The sequence below is a fragment of the Ornithorhynchus anatinus genome, chromosome 1, assembly GCF_004115215.2.
Source record: "Ornithorhynchus anatinus isolate Pmale09 chromosome 1, mOrnAna1.pri.v4, whole genome shotgun sequence".
Lineage (NCBI taxonomy): Eukaryota > Metazoa > Chordata > Mammalia > Monotremata > Ornithorhynchidae > Ornithorhynchus > Ornithorhynchus anatinus.
The window spans coordinates 63719711-63739938 of record NC_041728.1 but is presented as its reverse complement, the minus strand read 5'-3'; the positions used below and the strand labels follow the sequence as shown (position 1 = coordinate 63739938).

The window sequence follows — 20228 nt, the reverse complement described above, 5'->3', positions numbered from 1 at the left end:
TAAGAAGACTTAAAGGCACATAATGACAATGACAACAACAATAACAACAACAACAATAATGATAATAATAACAACAACAATAATAACAATAATAACGACAACAACAATAATAACGATAACAGTAAGAACAATAAAAACAATAATAGTAACAATAACAACAACAATAATAATAACAGTAATAACAACAATAATAATAACAATAATAAAAACAATAATAGCAATAACAACAATAAAAACAACAGTAATAATAACAACAATAACAACAATAATAGCAACACGGATAATAATAATAATAACACGAATAATGATAACACCAACAATAATAATAATAACACCAACAATAACAACAGCAACAATAATAGTAATAATACCAACAATAATAACACTAATAATAAGAAGAATAATAACAACAATAAGAAGAAGAACACCAACAACAATAACAACAACAACAACAGTAAGGGAGGGAGAGGAGGGCGGGAAGAGGCCGCAGGACGGGTGGCCCTCGTGAGCGCTTCCCACCCCGGCCGCCAGGGGGAGACACGGCCGCCGGCCCGCTCGGCGCGCGCCCCCTCGCCCCCCCCGCCCCCGCGCCGGTCCCCCCTCCGCGCCTGCGCGGCCGCTCCCCCTCCCTCCGGGCCCCCCCTCCCCCCGCGGGTGCCCCCTCCGCGCCTGCGCGCCGGCCCCCCCCCTCCCTCCCGCCCCGCCCGCCGCGGGCGCGCTCGCACCTGGGAGGGGGTGGGAGGGGAGGAGGCCCCGCCCCCTCTGTCCGCGGAGCCAATGGGGAGCGGGGGCGGCGGGGCGGCGGGGCGGGGCTGCGGGGGCTCCGCAGTCGGGGTGTGCGGTGGGCTGGGGAGGGGGCGGACGCCCTCTCGCTCTCTCCCTCCCTCGCTCCCTCGCTCCCTCGCTCCCTCCGTCCGTCCTTTCCTCCTTTCCTGCGACCGTCCGTCCGCCCGTCCGTCCCTCCGCCCGCCCGGCTGGCTGTCGTGCCCGGGAGGCGGCGCGGGCCCGGCCCTGCCAGCGCTCGGGGGGACGCCACCGCCCGCCACCGCCGACGCCGACCTGCCTCGAGATGATGCCGGTGAGCGGGGGCCGCCCGCCCGCCCGCCCGCCCGCCAGGGGCCCGGCCGCTCCTTCTTTGCCCCCTCCTCCTCCTCCTCCTGCTCTTCTCTTCCTCCCCCTTCCCTCCTTGCCTTCCTCCTTCTTTCCTGGTTTTCCTCCTTCCTTCCCCCCTTTCTTCTCTCCTTCCTTCCTTCCTTCCCTCCTTCCTTCCCCCGTTCCTTTCCCCCTTCCTTTCCCCTTTTTCTTCCTTCCTTCCTTCTTTCCTTCCCTTCCTTCCTTTCCCCTTCCCCTTCCCCTTCCCCTTCCTTCCCTCCTTCCTTTCCCCCTTTTCCTTCCTTCTCTCTTTCCCTTCCTTCCTTTCCCCTTCCTTCCCCCTTTTCCTTCCTTCCCTCCATCCTTTCCCCCTTCCTCCCCCCTTTTCCTTCCCTCCCTCCTTCCTTCCCTCCTTCCTTTCCCTCTTCCTTCCCTCTTTTCCTTCCTTTTCCCCTTTCTTCCCCCCTTTTTTCTCCCCTTTTCTTTCCCCCTTCTTTCTCCCCTTCCTTCCCTCCTTCCTTCCCCCCCTCTTTCTCCCCTTCCTTCCCTCCTTCTTTCCCCTCTTCCTTTCCCCCTTCCCCTTTCCTTGTCCCCTTTCCTTGCCCCCTTTCCTTGCCCCCTTCCTTCCCTCCTTTCTCTCCTCCTCCTCTTTCTCCTCCTCTGCAGGCCCCGCTTCCCTCCCTTGGGGTCGTCGTCTTGGGCAGGGGATGTGTTTGATGGTGTAGCCCACTCTCCCAAGCCCCTAAGGCTCCGCTTGGCACGCAGGGAGCGCTCAGTAAATACCATGGAATGAATGAATGAATGAATGAATGAATGAATGAAGGGTTGCCAATCCTTCCTCCCTTAATAATGAGGGTGTTCGGTAAGCGCTTGCTGGGTGCCAGGCACGGTAGGATGGGCTGGGGTAGGTACAGGGTAATCAGAGAGGACACAGGTCCTTCCTTTCCTTCCTTCTCTCCTTCCTTCCTGCCCTGCCAACCTCCTCCTGCCCCTCCTGTGCCCCCTCTGCCATACAGGAATATGGTGATGCAGGGCTGGGGCATGGGCATGGGGCTGAGGCATCCTCACTTGCTGCCCTGCGGGGTGCGGGCCGCCCCTCACACCCAGCTCGCCACCGCCCCCGCCTCATCCTCCCCCTTCTCTTTTTCTCCGCCGGCCCCGCTTTCCTCCTTTGCTTTCCAGGCCTTCCTTTCCTCCCTCCTTCTTTCCCTCCTTTCTTCCCTCTTTCCTTTCTTTCTTCCCCCTTCCTTTCCCCCTTCCCTCTTTCCTTCCTTTCTTCCCTCCTTCCTTTCCTCCTTCCCTCCTTGCTTTCTTCCTTCCCTCCCTCCTTCCCTCCCTTCCCCCTCCTTCCCTCCCTTCCCCATCCAACTTTCCCTCCCATCCCCATCCCTCCCTCCCATTCCCATCCCTCCCTCCCTTACCCATTCCTCCCTCCCTTCCTCCTTCCTTTCCTCCTTCCCTCCTTGCTTTCTTCCCTCCCTCCTTTCCCCATCCTTCCCTCCCTTCCCCATCTTTCCCTCCCTTCCCCATCTTACCCTCCTTTCCCCATCCTTCCCTCCCTTCCCCATCTTTCCCTGCCTTCCCCATCTTTCCCTGCCTTCCCCATCCTTCCCTCCCTTCCCCATCTTTCCCTGCCTTCCCCATCTTTCCCTGCCTTCCCCATCCTTCCCTGCCTTCCCCATCCTTCCCTGCCTTCCCCATCCTTCCCTGCCTTCCCCATCCTTCCCTGCCTTCCCCATCCTTCCCTGCCTTCCCCATCTTTCCCTGCCTTCCCCATCTTTCCCTGCCTTCCCCATCTTTCCCTGCCTTCCCCATCTTTCCCTGCCTTCCCCATCTTTCCCTGCCTTCCCCATCTTTCCCTCCCTTCCCCATCTTTCCCTCCCTTCTCCATCCCTCCCTCCCTTCCCTCCTTCCATCCCTTCCCTCCTTCCATCCCTTCCCTCCTTCCATCCCTTCCCTCCTTCCATCCCTCCCTCCTTCTTTCCCTCCCTCCTTCTTTCCCTCCCTCCCTCTCTCCTTCCCTCCCTCTCTCCTTCCCTCCCTCTCTCCTTCCCTCCCTCCCTCCTTCCCTCCCTCTTTCCTTTCCTTCCTTCCCTCCTTCCATCCATCCTTCCTCCTTTCCCTCCTTCCTTCCCTTCCCCCCAACCCCGCCAACCTCCTCCTGCCCCTCCTGTGCCCTGTTTGCCCTGCAGGCATATAGTGGTGCCAGCCCCCCCTCCCCCCCAGCTCTCCCATCCCTTCCACCCCCCCATTCAGGAAAGGGAAGAGGGCCATCGGAGAGGGGAGTCCTAGCACTCAGTGTTCCCAGGTGCAGGTGGGGGGCTGAGAGGAAGGAGCCGCTGGCTCAGGTTTCCTTCCCCATTCCCTCCCAGATCTTTTCTCTATTTTTTATTTGCCTCAGTCCTTTTATATAAGATCACGAGCGGCGGCCCTAATGGGTCAGCCTGCTGGTCGTCCAGGGCCAAGGATCTGTTTGGGAGCAGGTCTCCCTCCTCTACTCATCCTTGTGATCCAGAAGAGAGCCCTGCTAAGGATCTCTGGGATTATCCCCCCTGCCCAGACCGTAAACTCGTTGTGGGCAGGGAGCGTATCTACCCACTCTGTCACATTGGCCTCTCCCAAGCGCTCGGTACAGTGCTCGGCCCACAGCGAGCTCCCCATAAATACCATTGGTGGATAGGTTGATTCAGTCATTCAGTCGTATTTATTGAGCACTCACTATGTGCAAATCACTGTGCTGAGCGCTTGGGAGAGGGCAGTTGATCCGAGGGTCCTCCGGGCATCCTCTTCTCACTACTGAGCATTTAAGGAAACTGATACCCAATCACCCCAAAGGGACCAAGAGGGAGATATTTTTCTGGAATTTCCCTGGAGAGTCAGGGGTTAAAATCAGAAGCAGGTAATTCAGTCTTCAGCCTAAAATTGAGTGCTTACCGGGATGAGAACTAATTAAAGGACTAAAGGAAATTATACCGAAAACCACACGGTGATAGTTTGGAAGTGGGTAATATGGTTATCTGCTGGAGGGGGTGGGATCCTTAGCTTAAGCTCCTGTGTGTGTGGGTGTCTGTGGGTGTACTCGCCTTCCTCCCAAAATGGCCTTGTCTATCTGTGAAGGTCTCCAGTCTTTAATTGTGAACACATCTTCCTCCAGCCTTGATGGATAGTCTTTAAGGCACGGTTTTTGTTTGGCACAATTTGTATGCATCCTTCGGATGTGCTACTATGTCATCGGGAACGGGTAACTCACATAGGGTAACTCGGGGACTGCTCACTCTGTTATTGAAGGTTTTGATTCTCCAGGCCCTTTGCTGCTTCTCTTCTTTCTCCTTCCTGATCCTAACTTGTCCAGGTCACTGCTTATTTGAGGGTTTATTGCCCTGAGAAGGTTTACAGAGGAGATAAAAGGAGATGAAACTTGAACCAGTCAATGTGGCTACTTGTAAATAGCTCTGGTAAAAGGTTTGATGATGAAGGAAGTCATCGCTGTAGGTTAATATGAGGTTCCGGTTATAGGCAGATTTCCGTGAGCCAGGCAGTCTCTGTCCATCCGAATCACGCGTCATTAAAAATTAGCTGTGTGGGATAGGTATATTATGTGTATTGTTCATCTCTTCGTTTTCAACTGGGTCTCCTTTGGTGATTTTTACTGTTCTGTAAGGCTGCCTCATAAGGCAATTTAATGAACAAAGTGAATTGAATGATTCAATCCTAGTTTACCTTTTTATTTTTTTGTAACCTTTTTAGAAAAAAGTAACAGCTGTACACCCAAGGGTCAGTGTAAAAGAGGAAGGAGGGAAGGAAGCCTTCTGATAGTATTCTATACAACTGATAGTTAACACCCTAGATCCAGGGGATCTGTCTACTGCAGTGCATATTCTGACAAATGTGAGAAGCAAAACTGTAGTTTTATTTTTACTTTGTTTCAAGGAGTAGGAATGTATGCGTCTCTTTCCTACTCTCCTTTGCATTAAAAAAATGGTGAGACGAATCAGATAAGAGAAAGTAGGGAGCATTCCATTCCTATAAAGGATGGGTCTAGGGCTTGGTATAGGGTTTGCGAGGAGGCTTTTGTTGTATGCTCCTGAACGGATCCTCTTTTGCGTTGAATTTTCAAGTTTCTAATTCCTCTGAGACTCAAGTATAAAGGTGTAGGACAAAGTGAATTGTTGAGCAGTCTAGTACGAATATCTTTTGGTTTGATCTTTAGCAGATTAAAAGCACAATAAAGCTGGTGTGGTAGATCATTATCTTGAAATCGTCTTAAGCAATTTCCTTCCCCTCATTACCCGCCCTGCCAATCCCACAGTTCTCCCCATATTTAAAGCCCTTCTATCAACCCGTCTCTTCCAGGAGGCCTCCCCTGCTTACTTTTTCTCCTCCCCAGGTCATATCCCCCTTTTGCCACTTCAGCACTCCTGCTCTACCTATATCTTTATGCCCCCGCAGTACGAAGCACTTGCTTGTCTACCTATCCATCTTTGCTTTCTCTTCTATTTGTCAGTGGTTTTGTGTCCGTCTCCCTGATTGTGAGCTCCTTGAAGCATTGTGGGCTAGTGAAAAGAATATGGGCATGGGTATCAGAGGATCTGAGTTCTAATTCCGACTGCCACTTGCCTGCTGGGTGACTTTGGGCAAGTCGTATAACCTCTTTGTGCCCTAGTTTTCCTTATCTGTAAAATGAGGATTGAGTACCTGGTTTCCCCCTCGCTTAGACTGTGAGCCTCATGAAGGACAGGATCTGTATCTCACCTGATTATCACCTTACTTACTACAGTGCTTGGCATGAAGTAAGCCCATAACACGTACCACAAATATTATTATTATTATCGTTATAACTACTAGCCCTGTTGTACTCCCCCCAGTCCCCAACATGGTGCTCTATACACCGTCGGTACTAAGATATTATTGATTGATTAATGGAGTTGGTGGAGGGATGGGAAAACCATATTTTCAGGGTCCCTGCTTGGAAGGGAACGTGCTCTTTCCTGCTGCTTTTCAGGTAGGAGCGCACTTCTTTGAGTCACGATGGGAGTTAAATTACTATTGTTCTGGCCACTGATTGGGTTACCTGACAGCTTGCACGTTTGATTCTCAAGGGAGATGCTTCAGCAGCTTGCCCGTTGGATTCTCAAGGGAGCTGCTTCTGCCCAAAAAAGAAGTCATGCTCCCCACCATCCTGAGGCTCAACAACGTAGCTCCCACTCTCTCCTTCCCCGCTGGAGCTGCTACCCCCAATAAGAGTGAGACTCTCCTAAATATCCTTCACCATCAGGCAAGCTGCTCGGGCCTCCTGGGCAAAGCAGAACTAGGGACAAAACCAAGGAGCAGAAAGTGCAAATGCAAAGAAAGAGAGAAAAGGAAGCTGAAGAAAGGGAAAGGGGGTGGGGGAGAGAAAGGGACACAAAAGAAGGCTCGGGAGAGAGTGACAGAATGGTAGAAGGGCAGAATGCGGAGGAGAGAGGATGCAGGTGAAAAGAACAGGACAAGAAAAGGTTAGGTGAGGGAGACAAAAGATTATAGAAATGGGAAAAGAGATAGAGTTGTGGAAAAAGATACCAGTACAGGAAATGAGGTACCATGAGGGGAGAGAGGGGCAGGAGTAGAGACAGAGAGCGTATCCAGTAATTACACAGGTAAATGGAAAGCGGGAAACAACAGAGAGCGTAAAGGAAGTGTTGAGGAGAGAAGCTGGGTTGTGAATCACAGGAACGGAGGCTGAGGCGGGGTGGAAAAAGAGGAGAAAAAGGACAGAATCTACCTCACCCAGGTGGAAACTGGGTTTTCCTGGGAGACGCCGTATAATGTGGGAAGAAATCTTGTGTTCTTTAGGTTCGTATGAGACTTCCCTTTTTGTCTTCCCAAAATGTTTTCCATTTATTCCTTTTTAGTACTATATTTGGTTCCTGGAAAACTTCTGAATAACAATTTTCCCTATTCAAAATGAACACATTTATGAAATATTTCAGAAGGGACTTGGTCAGGGTCAGTTGCTAGATTAAAATGGTGTGTTTTACAATTGAAAAATTAGCCCCAGGGCCGTCTTCTCCGGACAAAATTGTGACATCTCAGGGAGAAGTATTCATGTTATTTCTTTGCCTACCATACTTTTCCTATTTTGTTCTGGAATTGCGCCTGGTGCTATAATTTCATGATAAGTACTTAGATTTTTACACACTTGACCGATGAAAAATTTTAGAAAAATGGTTCTTTTCCACTTTTGGTAGTGTTTCTCCAAGGTTTCCCCCTTCCCTTCCGCCAAGTTATGCTCTAGAATGTGAGCTCATTAAATAAAGGTCATAGTATCACTTAACCTGTAACAAAACATTTTTTGAGCAACACCTCCGAAATGAGGTTTCTCTCAGGGAAAGTAGGCCATTCCGTTTTCAGAATTGCATCTCTGTCAACCTTGCGAGTAAGACAGGGCCCTCAGATTCAAAGCCTGAAGGAAATTAGGCCAAGCCCAAAAGGAATCTGGTTGCAAGCAATTTTTTTTTTTAAAGAGGAACGTGAACCAGAGCTCTAGAACTATACACGTTAGGTTACTGATGCTCAAGGCCATTGACTCCGTCGTTGTTGTGACATCGGAAGGATGGTGTCATTTTCTGTGGGCTGAACTGAAAGGCTTTCTAGGTCACGGATCCAAGTGAAGTTGTGGGAATGCCTCCTTTCCAAAAAAAAAATAGATTCGTAGTGGGCAAGATTTCTTTTTCTTTTTTTGTGGTAGTTGCATTCAAAAGGGAGACCTGAAGCTCTGAGCATTGGACTTTTTTAGCTGTATATAATTATAGTTTAGAGTTTGGAAGAAGTACGTTAATTGATCGCCAGTTATTGTTTTTCTACAGCTCCTTATTTTTAGCCGATTTACTCTTCTTGGGGACTTTTATACGAGAGCTGCTTACTCCTGCAGGAGTCTACACCCCCCCTGCCCCCCAATCTAAGCAGTAGGTTTACCTTTTCCCTTGATAAGCTCTGTTCAGCAGCCAGTAGTGATAACCTAAGAATTGCAGAGCTGCAAGGTAATTCACGTTTCCTGCTACAGTCCAGCTCTTTTCTTTTGGATCCCAAAGTTTACTTTCGTGGACCTAAATCAGTTCTGCAATATTGAAATTCTTTTAAATCAAACTCGACGTAATTTTACTCTTAAAAATCATAATCTTTAAAACTCACTGTGGGTCGGGAACGTATCTGCTCACTATTGTGTTGTGCTCTCCCAAGCATTTAGTACAGTGCTCTGCATGTAGTAAGCGCTCAATAAATATCATTCATTGATAATTTCTGATTTGGGACAACCTCAGTAACTTATAGCTAAATGCCTCTTAATCCTCCTTGGTCTCTCCACTGCTTTTGACACCATGATTTTGACCACCTCTTCCTCCTTCTCCTCCTCATCACACTGTTAGGTCTCAAATTTGCTAAGACAATACTATCCTGGTTTTCTTACTGCCTATCGGACCGCTCCTCGGTTTTATTCATCATCACCTCTGTCTCTCATTCTCTTACTTTGGGCATCCCCTCCACTGCCCCAATGCTCTGTTTTAGGTCCTTTACTCTTTTTGCTTGAAAACTCTGTGTCTCTTTCTCTCTGTCTCTGTCTCTCTCTGTCTCTGTCTCTCTCTGTCTCTATCTCTCTCTGTCTCTATCTCTCTCTGTCTCTGTCTCTCTTGCTCTGTCTCTTGCTCTGTCTCTCGCTCTCTGTCCCTCGCTCTCTGTCCCTCACTCTCTCTCTCTCTGTTGCTCTCTGGGAACTCTTTTGCTCTCATGACTTCAGCTACCCCTTCTATGTAGATAACTTCCAAGTCTATATTTATAGAGATCAATCAGTCAGTGTTAGGGATGGATAGATAGACAAATAGATGGAAACTTTCAAATCTATCCCCCTTTAGAATGTAAGCTCCTGGTGGGCAGAGAACGTGCCTACCAACTCTATTGTAAGGTCCTTTCCCAAGTGCTTAGTACAATGCTCTGCACACAGTAAATGCTCAGAAATGCCACTGATTGATTTTTAGCTCTGACCTCTCATCTTAACTGCAGTCCCACATCTCCTTGAGCCTTCATGACACCTCCACTTCGATGTCCGGCTGGCCCCTCAAATTCAATGTGTCAAAACCAAACTCACCTTTCCCCACTAAGTCTACTCCCCCTCTGTAACTTTCCATTCTCAGTCATCAATAATAACAATAATTATGATTTTTTTTAGTGCTTACTATGAGCCAGGCACTGTACTAAGCACTAGGGTAGATATAAGCAAATCAGATTGGACACAGTCCTTGTCCCACTTCAGGCTCACGGTCTAATTCCCATTTTACATATGAGGTAACTGAGGCCTAGAGAAGTGACTTACCCAAGGTCACAGAGCGGATGGTGGCAGAGCCTGGATTAATAATAAAAATAATAATATTGGTATTTCATTCATTCAGTCGTATTTATTGAGCACCTACTATGTGCAGAGCACTGTAAGGCTTGGAAAGTAAGCGCTTACTCTGTGCCAAGCAATGTTCTAAGCGCTGGGGTAGATACAAGGTAATCAGGTTGTCCCATGTGTGGCTCACAGTCTTCATCCCCATTTTGCAGATGAGGTAACTGAGGCGCAGAGAAGTTAAGTGGCTTGCCTCAGGTCACGCAGCAGACAGGTGGAGGAGCCGGGATTAGAACCCACGTCCTCTGACTCCCAAGCCAGTGGTCTCTCCGCCAAGCCTCACTGCTTCTCTCTCTCAGAACATTAGAACCCATGTTCTTTTGACTCCCAGGCTCTTGCTCTACCCACTGGGCCACACTGCTTGTCAAGTCCACTGTCCTCCCCATCGCCAAGCCCTGCAACCCTGGTGGCGTCCTTGACTCTCTGCTGTCATTAAACTGTCACTCCAGCCCATGGCCAAGTCTAGTCTAACGTTACTCTAGACTGTAACCTCACTGTGGTCGGGAAACGCGTCTCCCAACTCTGTTGTATTGTTCTCTCCCAAGCGCTTAGCACAGCACTCTGCACGCAGACAGCGCTTGGTCAATACCATTTATCGACTTCCCAGATTTACCTCTTCCTCTCCACCCAAACTGCTACTATCACCGTCCAAGCCATGATGATGCCACGGCTAGATTATTCATCTCACTGACCTCCCAACCTCCAGCCTTCACCTCCTCCAATCAATACTACGTACTGCTGCACTTATAATAATAATAATGTTGGTATTTGTTAAGCGCTTACTATGTGCAGAGCACTGTTCTAAGCGCTGGGGTAGATACAGGGTCATGGGGTTGTCCCACGTGAGGCTCACAGTTAATTCCCATTTTACAGATGAGGTAACTGAGGCACAGAGAAGTGAAGTGACTTGCCCACAGTCATACAGCAGACAAGTGGCAGAGCCGGGATTCGAACTCATGACCTCTGACTCCCAAGTCCATACTCTTTCCACTGAGCCACGCTGCTTCCTGAAGCATCGCTTGGTTTTTCCACAAAACCCTTCACCGGCTCTACAAGTGTCTCCGCACTGAAGAAAAAAGTCCCTGACCTCTTCTCCCACTATTCCCCAACCCGGCTTCGTTTCTCCCAAGACAACTTCTTAGCTCTGCCTCTGTCTCCACTCTCCCTCCTCCTCCCTCCTTAAATCCTACCTCCTCCAGAAAGCCCATCCCTGAGTCTTTTCATCCCTTCAGTCACCTACAGCACCGAGGACCTTATTTACACCCTCCCTAATGCTCCTGTATCTTTATCCCCTTCTAGACTTGTAAGCTCCTCGTGCGCCGGGAACATGTCTGTTATATTGTAGTCTCCCAAGCGTTTAGTACAGTACTCTGCACACAGGAAGCACTCAGGAAACACCATCGATCTTTAGATGTCCTCTTCCTTTATTATGGACCTCCCTAATTATATCTATTTTCATGTTTGTCTCTTCCCTTGTTTGGGTGGAAGTGAGTTGTGGGCGTGGAATGTGTCGCTTTGACTGAACATCTCAAGTGGCTAGTACGGTGCACTGTGCCCATTGGCTACACTAGAAATGCAGTCACTGTACTGCAAGTCTGTGACATCGCTAAGAATATTAAAAAATAAGTCAGAATTTAAGAATATTCGTATCGTTACAGGTTTTGGAGTATATTGAAAAATATTCACTATCTACAAAATTTTTATTTCCAGAAATAAAAGTTGTGTATAAAAGAAAGCCATAAGTGCAGATTTTATTTTTGGATATCTGGGCCTCAAAGTATATTCTGCCCCCTCCTATTCAAGCATCTAATGGGAGGTCTAGTTATTGAAAGGTGAAATGAGTCTAAATCCAATCAAGTACCATATATTCTACTCCTGCATCTCTCGGAGTCATTTCTGAGTTACAGTTGAATCAATAGTCAATATTTGGTTCACTTTAAATGAAAAGACAAATATTTTGAGCAATCAGGTCATGAAAATTAAGTAAGCCTGCTTGTTAATGGCCTCCTATGAGTTTGTACCCTTCAGATTCTCAGCCTGAGGGGAAAAAAAACCAAAACTGACATCTGTATTGTTAGCCTTAGGTGAAAGCTAGTTGCCATCTTAGAAATTTTTGTGTGAGGCAAACTGCACTGATGAGCAGTAGTTTTTCATCTTTTGTGATTGGAGTTTTAGTGCCTTACAAATACATTTTAGTGATTATTTTACATGTCACGTTTCTGAGACTAATAGCTATAATCAAGTTGCATTGTGAAATTTATTTTCTGAAAGAATATTTTGCTTTATTTCTCAGCAAGAATATGCCGTAGTCAATGCCCTTGCTACTTTTATTTGACGAACAAAAGAATGCAACCTGCAGAGTTATGGGCTGGTATTTTCCTCTGTAGGCTGTGTAAATAGACCATGAACAAATCTAACTCATTTCACTAAATATTTGAAAAAGCCTTTATCGTTTAGTGAATTCCCTTCTTCCCTCTCCCCTGACCCTCCCCAATTCTGACAGACCAAAGCCCTGTCCGTATTCAAAGCTTTCCTGGAAGTCTTCCTCCTGCCCTACCTTCCCTGGTTAATTCCCAACATACCCCATCATATAAACCCATCAGCCAACTGTGACACTTATGCGATTACTTATGCCCATCCTCAGCACTTATGCTTATGTGCCTTTAAAATTTAATTATGTGTCCATTTCTATTTGTTTGCTTGTAAATATGTTTATGTCTTTCTCCTCCATGAGATTGTCAGCTCCTTGGGGGCAGGGAATGGGACACTTTTGTACTCCTCGAATGCTAAGCACAGTACACCCTGTCCTGCAGTTGTCCAGTAAGTTGTTTTACTGCTAGTAATGAAAATGAGTATATTTGAAATAATTGTATTTAGGCTACATAAGGATTTTTTCCACTTCATTGCTGGTGTGTATGGGTTGGGAAAATGTTAGCTACAGTTTCTGGCTGTGTGCTGGATATGATGCCTTAAGAACATAGCTGTGTCAGTCATAATATTAATAGTAATAATTGCAGTATTTGTTAAGTGCTTACTATGTGTCAAGCACTGTACTAAACACTGGGGGGTAGGTACATAATAATCAGGCCGCACATGGGGCTCACGGTCCAAGTGGAAGCAGCGTGGCTCAGTGAAAAGAGTCGAGGTCGTGGGTTCTAATTCCGGCTCTGCCACTTGTCAGCTGTGTGACGTCGGGCAAGTCACTTAACTTCTCTGTGCCTCAGTTGCCTCATCTGTAAAATGGGGATTAAGACCGTGAGCCCCAAGTGGGACAACCTGATTACCTTTTATCTCCCCCGGTGCTTAGAACAGTGCTTGGCACACAGTAAGCGCTACCATTATTAGTAAGTAGGTCAATCTGCCTGGCGGACTAGGCTATAAAAAATAAGTCATTGCTTATTTTATTTTTAAGAAGCTTGGTCCAGGTTTTTAATATGTGGAACCGAATGTTCCCTGTGATATTCACCCATCTTGGGCTGAAGTAGTAATAAGAGTATTTATTAAGTGCTTAGTGTGTGCAGAGCAGTGTCCTAAACACTGGGAGAGAATACACAGGAGGAAATTAGCCACTGTTCCTATCCTTCAGGGGGCTCACAAATCAAGAGTAATACTTGAGCAACTTTTCACTACTGCATTCAAACAGCAGTTAACACATTCATTTGATATTATTTCTGTTCTGCTTTTCACATTTGTCTATGAAAATAAGCATTTGAACTATTTAGTGTATATAGTGAAAAGTGTTCATTTGTATTTCCTATCTTTCATGGGAAAGATTTGCTCATTTGCTTGATTTAGATCGCTGTGTAATCAGTGAAGTTGAGTTTTAAAGAAGTATCTAATGACTGTAAGCAATAATGCTGCAGCTTGACTGGTTTAATTTTAGAGGAGGATGAGGTGAGGAGCTCGTTGGTGGACAATAGATTGTTTTTCCAGGCATAAGTAATGACATGGAAGAATGCACAAAAGCAGGAGTGTGGGGAGAAGGAGCTAAAAAGGGAGTAGTGAGAAGAGGCACTTGAGTAGAACGGAAAGAACGAGGGAGGAAATGGAAAAAGGGTAGCTCATGTCTCAGACATTTTACAAACCCTTAGAAGTGCATGACAGGTTTGGGAGAGAAGAGATTGGGAAATTGATGACTCCCTGCTTTGGGTAAATATAGTATCTTTCCAATTTTAAAATTGCTTTTCAGTCTCTGAAGTTCTCAGAGGGAGTGGAAAGGTAGAAGAAATATGACTGGCTGTAGGCTTGGAGGTGAGGACAAGGTGCTTAAGATCTGTCTAGTAGCAGAAATGATATTTATTAAGTGCCTTACTGCGTGCAAGGCAGGACGTACTTGGGAGAGGAAACCAAAGCACAAGACATATTCCCTACCCATGGGGAACTTAACACTATCTGGGGAGATGGCTAGGCAGTGTGGAATTAATAGCAAGGCGTAGTGGATAGAGCATGGGCCTGGGAGTCAGAAGGTCTTGGGTTCTAATCCCAGTTCCGCCACTTGTCTGCCGCTTGGCCTTGGGCAAGTAGCGTGGCGCAGTGAGAAGCAGCGTGGCGCAGTGAGAAGCAGCGTGGCGCAGTGGAAAGAGCACGGGCTTTGGAGTCAGGGCTCATGAGTTCGAATCCCAGCTCTGCCACTTGTCAGCTGTGTGACTGTGGGCAAGTCACTTAACTTCTCCGTGCCTCAGTTCCCTCATCTGTAAAATGGGGATTAAGACTGTGAGCCCCACGTGGGACAACCTGATTCCCCTGTGTCTACCCCAGAGCTTAGAACAGTGCTCTGCACATAGTAAGCGCTTAACAAATACCAACATTATTATTATTATTAAGTAACTTCACTACTTCGTGTCTCAGTTACCTCATCTGTAAAAGGGGGATTGAGACTGTGAGCCCCATGGGGACGGGGACTTTGTCCAACCCGATTTGCTGGTATCCACCGCTGTGGATGCTATCACATGCCTGGCACATAGTAAGCGCTAAACAGGTACCACAGTTAGTACTGTTATTACTTGGGGAGTTTGAGTCACTTGAAGCGGGTTACAACATTGACCGTATCTTCAGAAGGCAAACCTAAAGTGAGGCTGCAAAACGTTATAAATTCTGTAGGTACCGGTTTACTCTAGGGCATTTCAACTGAAAATCAGCTGAGCTAGTGCCATTTCATTCATTCAGTTGTATTTATTGAACGCGTACTGTGGGCAGAGCACTGAACAGAGCGCTTGGGAGAGTACAATACAACAATAAACAGACACATTCTCTGCCCACAATGAGCTCACAGTCTAGAGGGAGAGAGAATTAATATAAATAAATGGAGCGTGCCTCTTGATTGGTCCAGTAATTCACTCGATTGACAGCTGCTGCCTGGAGGAACCTGGTGGCCCTGTGTCACCTGCTACCCCCATTAGCTGGCAGAATTCTGGGTACTGCCCTGAAGCTATGCAGGTCGTATGGGGATTAGGAATATAGACCTAAGGAAACAGCTTCCACAATGCAGAAAAGAAAGAAAGGAGTCCAATCAAAAATCAGTTATTTATTGAGCGCGGCAGTGTGTAAGGCACTAAACGAAGAGTGCATAAAAATGGTGGCCTTTGTTAAGCACTTACTATGTGCAAAGCACTGTTCTAAGCACTGGGCGATACAAGGTGATGAGGTTGTCCCACGTGGGGCTCACAGTTTTAATCCCCATTTTACAGATGAGGTAACTGAGGCACCGAGATAAGAGATTTGCTCAAAGTCACACAGCTGGCAAGCGGTGGAGCTGGGATTAGAACCCATGACCTCTGATTCCCAAGCCCAGGCTCTTTCCACTGAGCCACAAGTGCATGGGAGGTGGCAACAAAGTTACCTGATCTCAAGGAGTTTACAGTCTGGTGGGACACTTAAATTAAAGAAAGAGGGGGTGATAAGGTATGTAAGCTGTGTATTGCATAATTGTGTGCAAGAACTAGGAAAGTTGTGGTAACTTAAGTGCGTAGGTGACACGAAAGGCCTGACAGGGCAGTTGGTGTTCCCGAGGCCTCTTAGAGGGACACATGATGCCACAAGGGTTTTGAAGGTGGGGAGAGTTCCGACCTGTCAGTTTTCCAGTGAGTAGGGAGCAGTTTGGAGGACAAGAGTCTGATAGAGGGAGAGATAAGAATAAGGCACAGCGATTAGGCTACGTTAGAGAGGCAGGGAGATCACCGTGGTTGTCGGAAAGAAAAGTGGGTAAGTAGATGAGAGGGAACTGATGAAGTGCTTGTAAATCCAAGATTCAGAGGTTTCCGCTTGTTGCAGAGAAGAAGGATCAGCCATTAGAGGTTTTTGAGGAGTGGGAAAACATGTAGAACGAAACCCTTATGATAAATGATCCAGGCAGTAAGATAAAGATTGAAATGGAGAGGAGGGTAAAGGTGAGAATTAAAGGATAGGAGGTCAGTCGAGGAGGCTGATGGAGTAGTCAAGCTAGCCTACGGCAAGCACCCGGACCAGCATGGTAGCCATTTGGATGGAGAGGGTGGAGTGGATTCTGGATACGTTACGGGGGAAGAACCAACACACTGGATATGGGAGGAATCAAGGATAGCATCCTGGTTGCAGACTTTAAAGATGGAGAGGTTGCCTGGGATTGGACTACAGAATTAGCATTTCTTAGAGATGAAAGGAATATTCTGATAACTCTGTATCCATTTCTTAGCTGCCTCAGAAGTACTTGTTCATTTAACATAATACTCTTCAAAAAAAAATTCCTCTGTAGATGGATGCTTAATTAGCTTACAGGTACTTAACAAGGTTCTCCTATGGTAAGAAACATGAAATTGGAATTTTGTCTTGTACTGGATTTTTATTGTAACTCTTTTTTTCTAGTTTATCTAGCACTGCCATAGCTGGCTCCAATAGTTGTTGAAATAGAGGATAATTAATGATTAAAGGATTCAGGATAATAATTAAAATTAGGCAATTTTTGAAAGGTTGATTTTTATCGGTAATTAAATGCTGATTACTAGTATTAATTATGCCATGTCTGTTTCCCTCTTTGAAATACTCTTCCTCTTTGAAATGTCTTCCTAGTTTTATCACTTCTGTAATCAATTTAGGACAAAATTATTTGGATTTTGTTTTACCTCCCTGTATCAATAAAATATAAAGAATAATTGAAGAAGGGGGAATTTCCAAAACATTCTGTTCAGAAATCCAAAAAAATTCAAAAGTATTAGAGTAAGTAATTTGAACAAAAAGCAGGTCCGAAAAAAGCCTTAAATCTTCCCATTCAGTGTGGGAGCCAGAGTTAGAAATGTAATCAGCTGATGAAATGGGTGGGACTTTTTTTTTTTTTTTGGAAGAACAGCTTATTTAGTTTTTGGCAAGGAGAAATGTATTGTAAAGGGTGGTGAATTGATCCTGGTTGTTGTCATCTACCATATGTTCCGCATTTTGTTAAGCACCCAAACTGTCTTCCCCAATACACCTGCATCCTGGACAGACCAGCTACGTGAATGAATTCAGATATCTGCAGTGTTTCATTCTGTGGGTTTTGTCCTTCTTTCTAATTGAAAGTCAGTGTTAGTGACCTTTTCTGGTGGAGAGTGGTCTGCCATTGGTGCTAGAAAGATTTCTCCAAATATCATGTTGAGAAAAAGATCCCCATCAATCAGACTTGACCTTGGTGAGAAGAACAGGTCATTCGGAAGGTATCGAAGTCTACATAGGACTATTTGAAAGAAAGGAGGTTTCTACTGCAGTGGCATAGATTGCTGCTAATAGTATGTATGACTGATTCACTCACTCTGACTGTGGCTGGATCATCGAGAATTTTTCTAGCCTTGCTTATCACACAGGACAACAGAGGAGTTACAGCGTTTAGTGCAGTGGTTGGCATTTAGTAAGTGCTTAACAAATACCACAATTATTATTATTATTATTACAGCTGATACTAGTTCATGTGAAGACCTGGAATTAATAATAAAATATGAGTGCCACGTAGTGGTGGTGTGCTGGGTAACCTTGGACAAGACACTTCACTGGGCCTCAGTTTCCTCAGCTATAAAATGGGGATTAAGACTCTGAGCCCCACGTGGAACAGGGACTGTGCCCAATCTGATTTGCTGGTGTCTACCCCAGCGCTTAGAACAGTGCCTGGCACATAGTAAATGCTTAACAAATACTCTCATACCATCCTTAGTAGTAGAGATAATATTTATTAAGTACTTATAGTGTGCAGAGCACTGCACTAGATGCTGGGAAGAAATACCCAGGTGAAACTTAGTCATGGTCTCTGGCCCTTCCAGGCCCTCACAATCTGAGAATAAGAGAAAGGAGAGGGGATGGAGACACATAAGAAAGGATGAAACTGTAAAAAATAGAAAAAACAACGTAAAACACACAAAAAAGAAGAGGGCATTGAAGCTAGAGGAGCAGAGTGTCAAACTCCTTGCAGCTCAGAGTCTAGTAGTCACAGCCGTGGCAACCACAGTTAGTCACCACAGTGACCACAACAGTAGCCACAGCTTTCCTCATCTTCTCGGTTGGTGGGTTGCTTAGAGTTCTGGAAATGTTGGACTGATTAATTTCACATTTGTAGATGACTTTATCTTAGTGAACTAATGTGAAGGTCTCCTTCCTCAAAGCTAAAGTTTTTGTTTGGAGAGTGACTGCAGCCAAGATTTTGCCATAAAGCAATGCCAAGTAACATTAGATTTTCAAAATTATGTTTTTAAAATAAGTTGTCAGAGTTAATCAGAAAAAGCAGGTAAGACTTGTTCTTTATTGCTTCCCTTTGAAATATCTAATGTTTAAACACTTTCCCTCTTCCTGGAGTTACCAGTAGTCATTTTCTGGTAGTTATTAGACAGGCAATTTTAAAGTGAATGAATTAACAGATGATGTTTGATCTCAAAACCATTTAGTTCATCTTTCTTAAAAGATGAGTTGCATCCTCCTCATGCCTACTCTAGTGTAATTTTTACCAACATAATTTGAAACCATAACTAAAGAAAATCAATTATGAAATTTGTTTTTCTACATTTCCATAACTCTTAACTGTCATGCCATACTTCCTCCCATCCCCTACCTGTGGGTGACCCTCAAGTTTTGTTCTAGGTCCCCTTTTCTTCTCTTTTTACACTCCTTCCTTTGGTGAGCTTATCTACTCCTGTGACTTCAACTACCACCTCTAAGCTGATGGCTTCCGAATAGTAGCTATTAAGCGCTTACTATGTGCCAAGAACTGTTCTAAGCATTGGAGTAGATACAAGTCAAACAGGTTGGATACAGTGTCTACCTCAAATGACCCTGACTTCTCTCTTTCTGTGAAATCTGCCATTTTCTCTTGCCTCCTGGACCCCTGGACACGGATAGCCCATGGTTACCTCAAGCTCAGTAATATGTCCCAAACGAAACTCCTCATCTTCCCGCCCAAATTCTCAACTCCATAATAATTGTGTCATTATTATTATTGTATTTGTTAAGCACTTACTACGCGTCATGCACTGTTCTAAGTGCTGGGGTAGACACAAGTTAATTAGGTCGGACATGGTCCCTGTCCCACATGGAACTCCCAGTTAAGGGGGTGGGGAGAATAGGTATTTCATCTCCATTTTACAGATGAAGAAGACTGAGGCACAGAGAAGTTAAATAATGATAGTATTTGTTAAGCGCTTACTGTGTGCCAAGCACGGTTCTAAGCACTTAGCACTGTTCTAAGCTTGCCCAAGGTTAAAAAACAGGTAACTGAGAGAGCCTAGAGTAGAACCCAGGTCCTCTGACTCCCAAGCCTCATTGCATTACCCTTGACTTCTCCCTCTATTTCAAAACTCATATTCAGTCTGCAGCCAAATCCTGCTGGTTCTTCCTCCACAGCATTTCCAGAACCCACCCCTTCCTCTCTACCAACTTGCTGGTCTAGGTGCTTGTCATATACTGGCTTGACTACTGCAACAACCTCCTTTGGACTTAGAAATAATAATAATAATTATGGTATTTTAAGTGCTTTGTATGTGCCAAGCACTATTCTAAGCGCTGGGGTAGATACCAGGTAATCAGGTTATCCCCCATGGGGTTCACAGTCTTAATCCCCATTTTACAGATGAGGTAACTGAGGCACAGAGAAGTTAAGTGACTTGCTCAAGGTCACAGAGCAGACAAGTGGCGGAGCGGGGATTAGAACCCACGTCTCAGACTTCCAAGCCGGTGCTTTTGCCACTAGGCCACCCTGCTTCCAGGCTCTCCTTTTCAGTCCATTTTTTAAATTCTGCTACCCAGATGATTTTTCTAAAGCTTCGATCTGGGTATGCCTTCCCACTCCTCCAAAGTATCGAATGGTTGCCTATTCTTCCCTGCATTAAGGAGAGATTTTCCTGACCTTCACTTTAAAGCACTCTTATCAGCTCTCCTTCCCAAGTATCCACTCCCTTCTCCCACTACAGCTCCAGCTCGCATGCTTTGTTCCACGTAAGCTAACCTACTTGCTGTTTCCCTCTCTCTTCTCCTACCTCTCGCTCATACCCTCCCCGCTCTAAAGCAGCTAGTGCTCCCTTGCAATTATATACATATAACTTTTTATACTCGATCACTTCCTTCTGTCTTTGTCAGGGAAGATAGAACAATATATTAGAGTGTGAAGTGTAATGGCCCACTGGTTTAAGCACGGGCCTGGAAGTCAGAAGGACCCAGGTTCTACTCCTGGGCCTGCCACTTGTCTGCTGGGTGTCCTTGGGCAAATCACTTCACAGCTCTGTGCCTCATT

The 20228-nt window shown here is 45.9% G+C and overlaps 1 protein-coding gene across 1 annotated transcript in view; it reads left to right on the top strand.

Annotated features, from left to right (window-relative positions):
* Positions 1–971: 971 nt before the first annotated feature.
* The window catches only part of PPP1R13B (protein phosphatase 1 regulatory subunit 13B), a 94299-nt gene continuing 75042 nt past the window's right edge, over positions 972–20228 (top strand). The window contains exon 1 of the mRNA XM_029061842.2: positions 972–1078. Coding sequence (XP_028917675.1) covers positions 1070–1078 — 9 coding nt within the window. The 5' untranslated portion in view covers positions 972–1069. The remainder of the gene's footprint in view (positions 1079–20228) is intronic.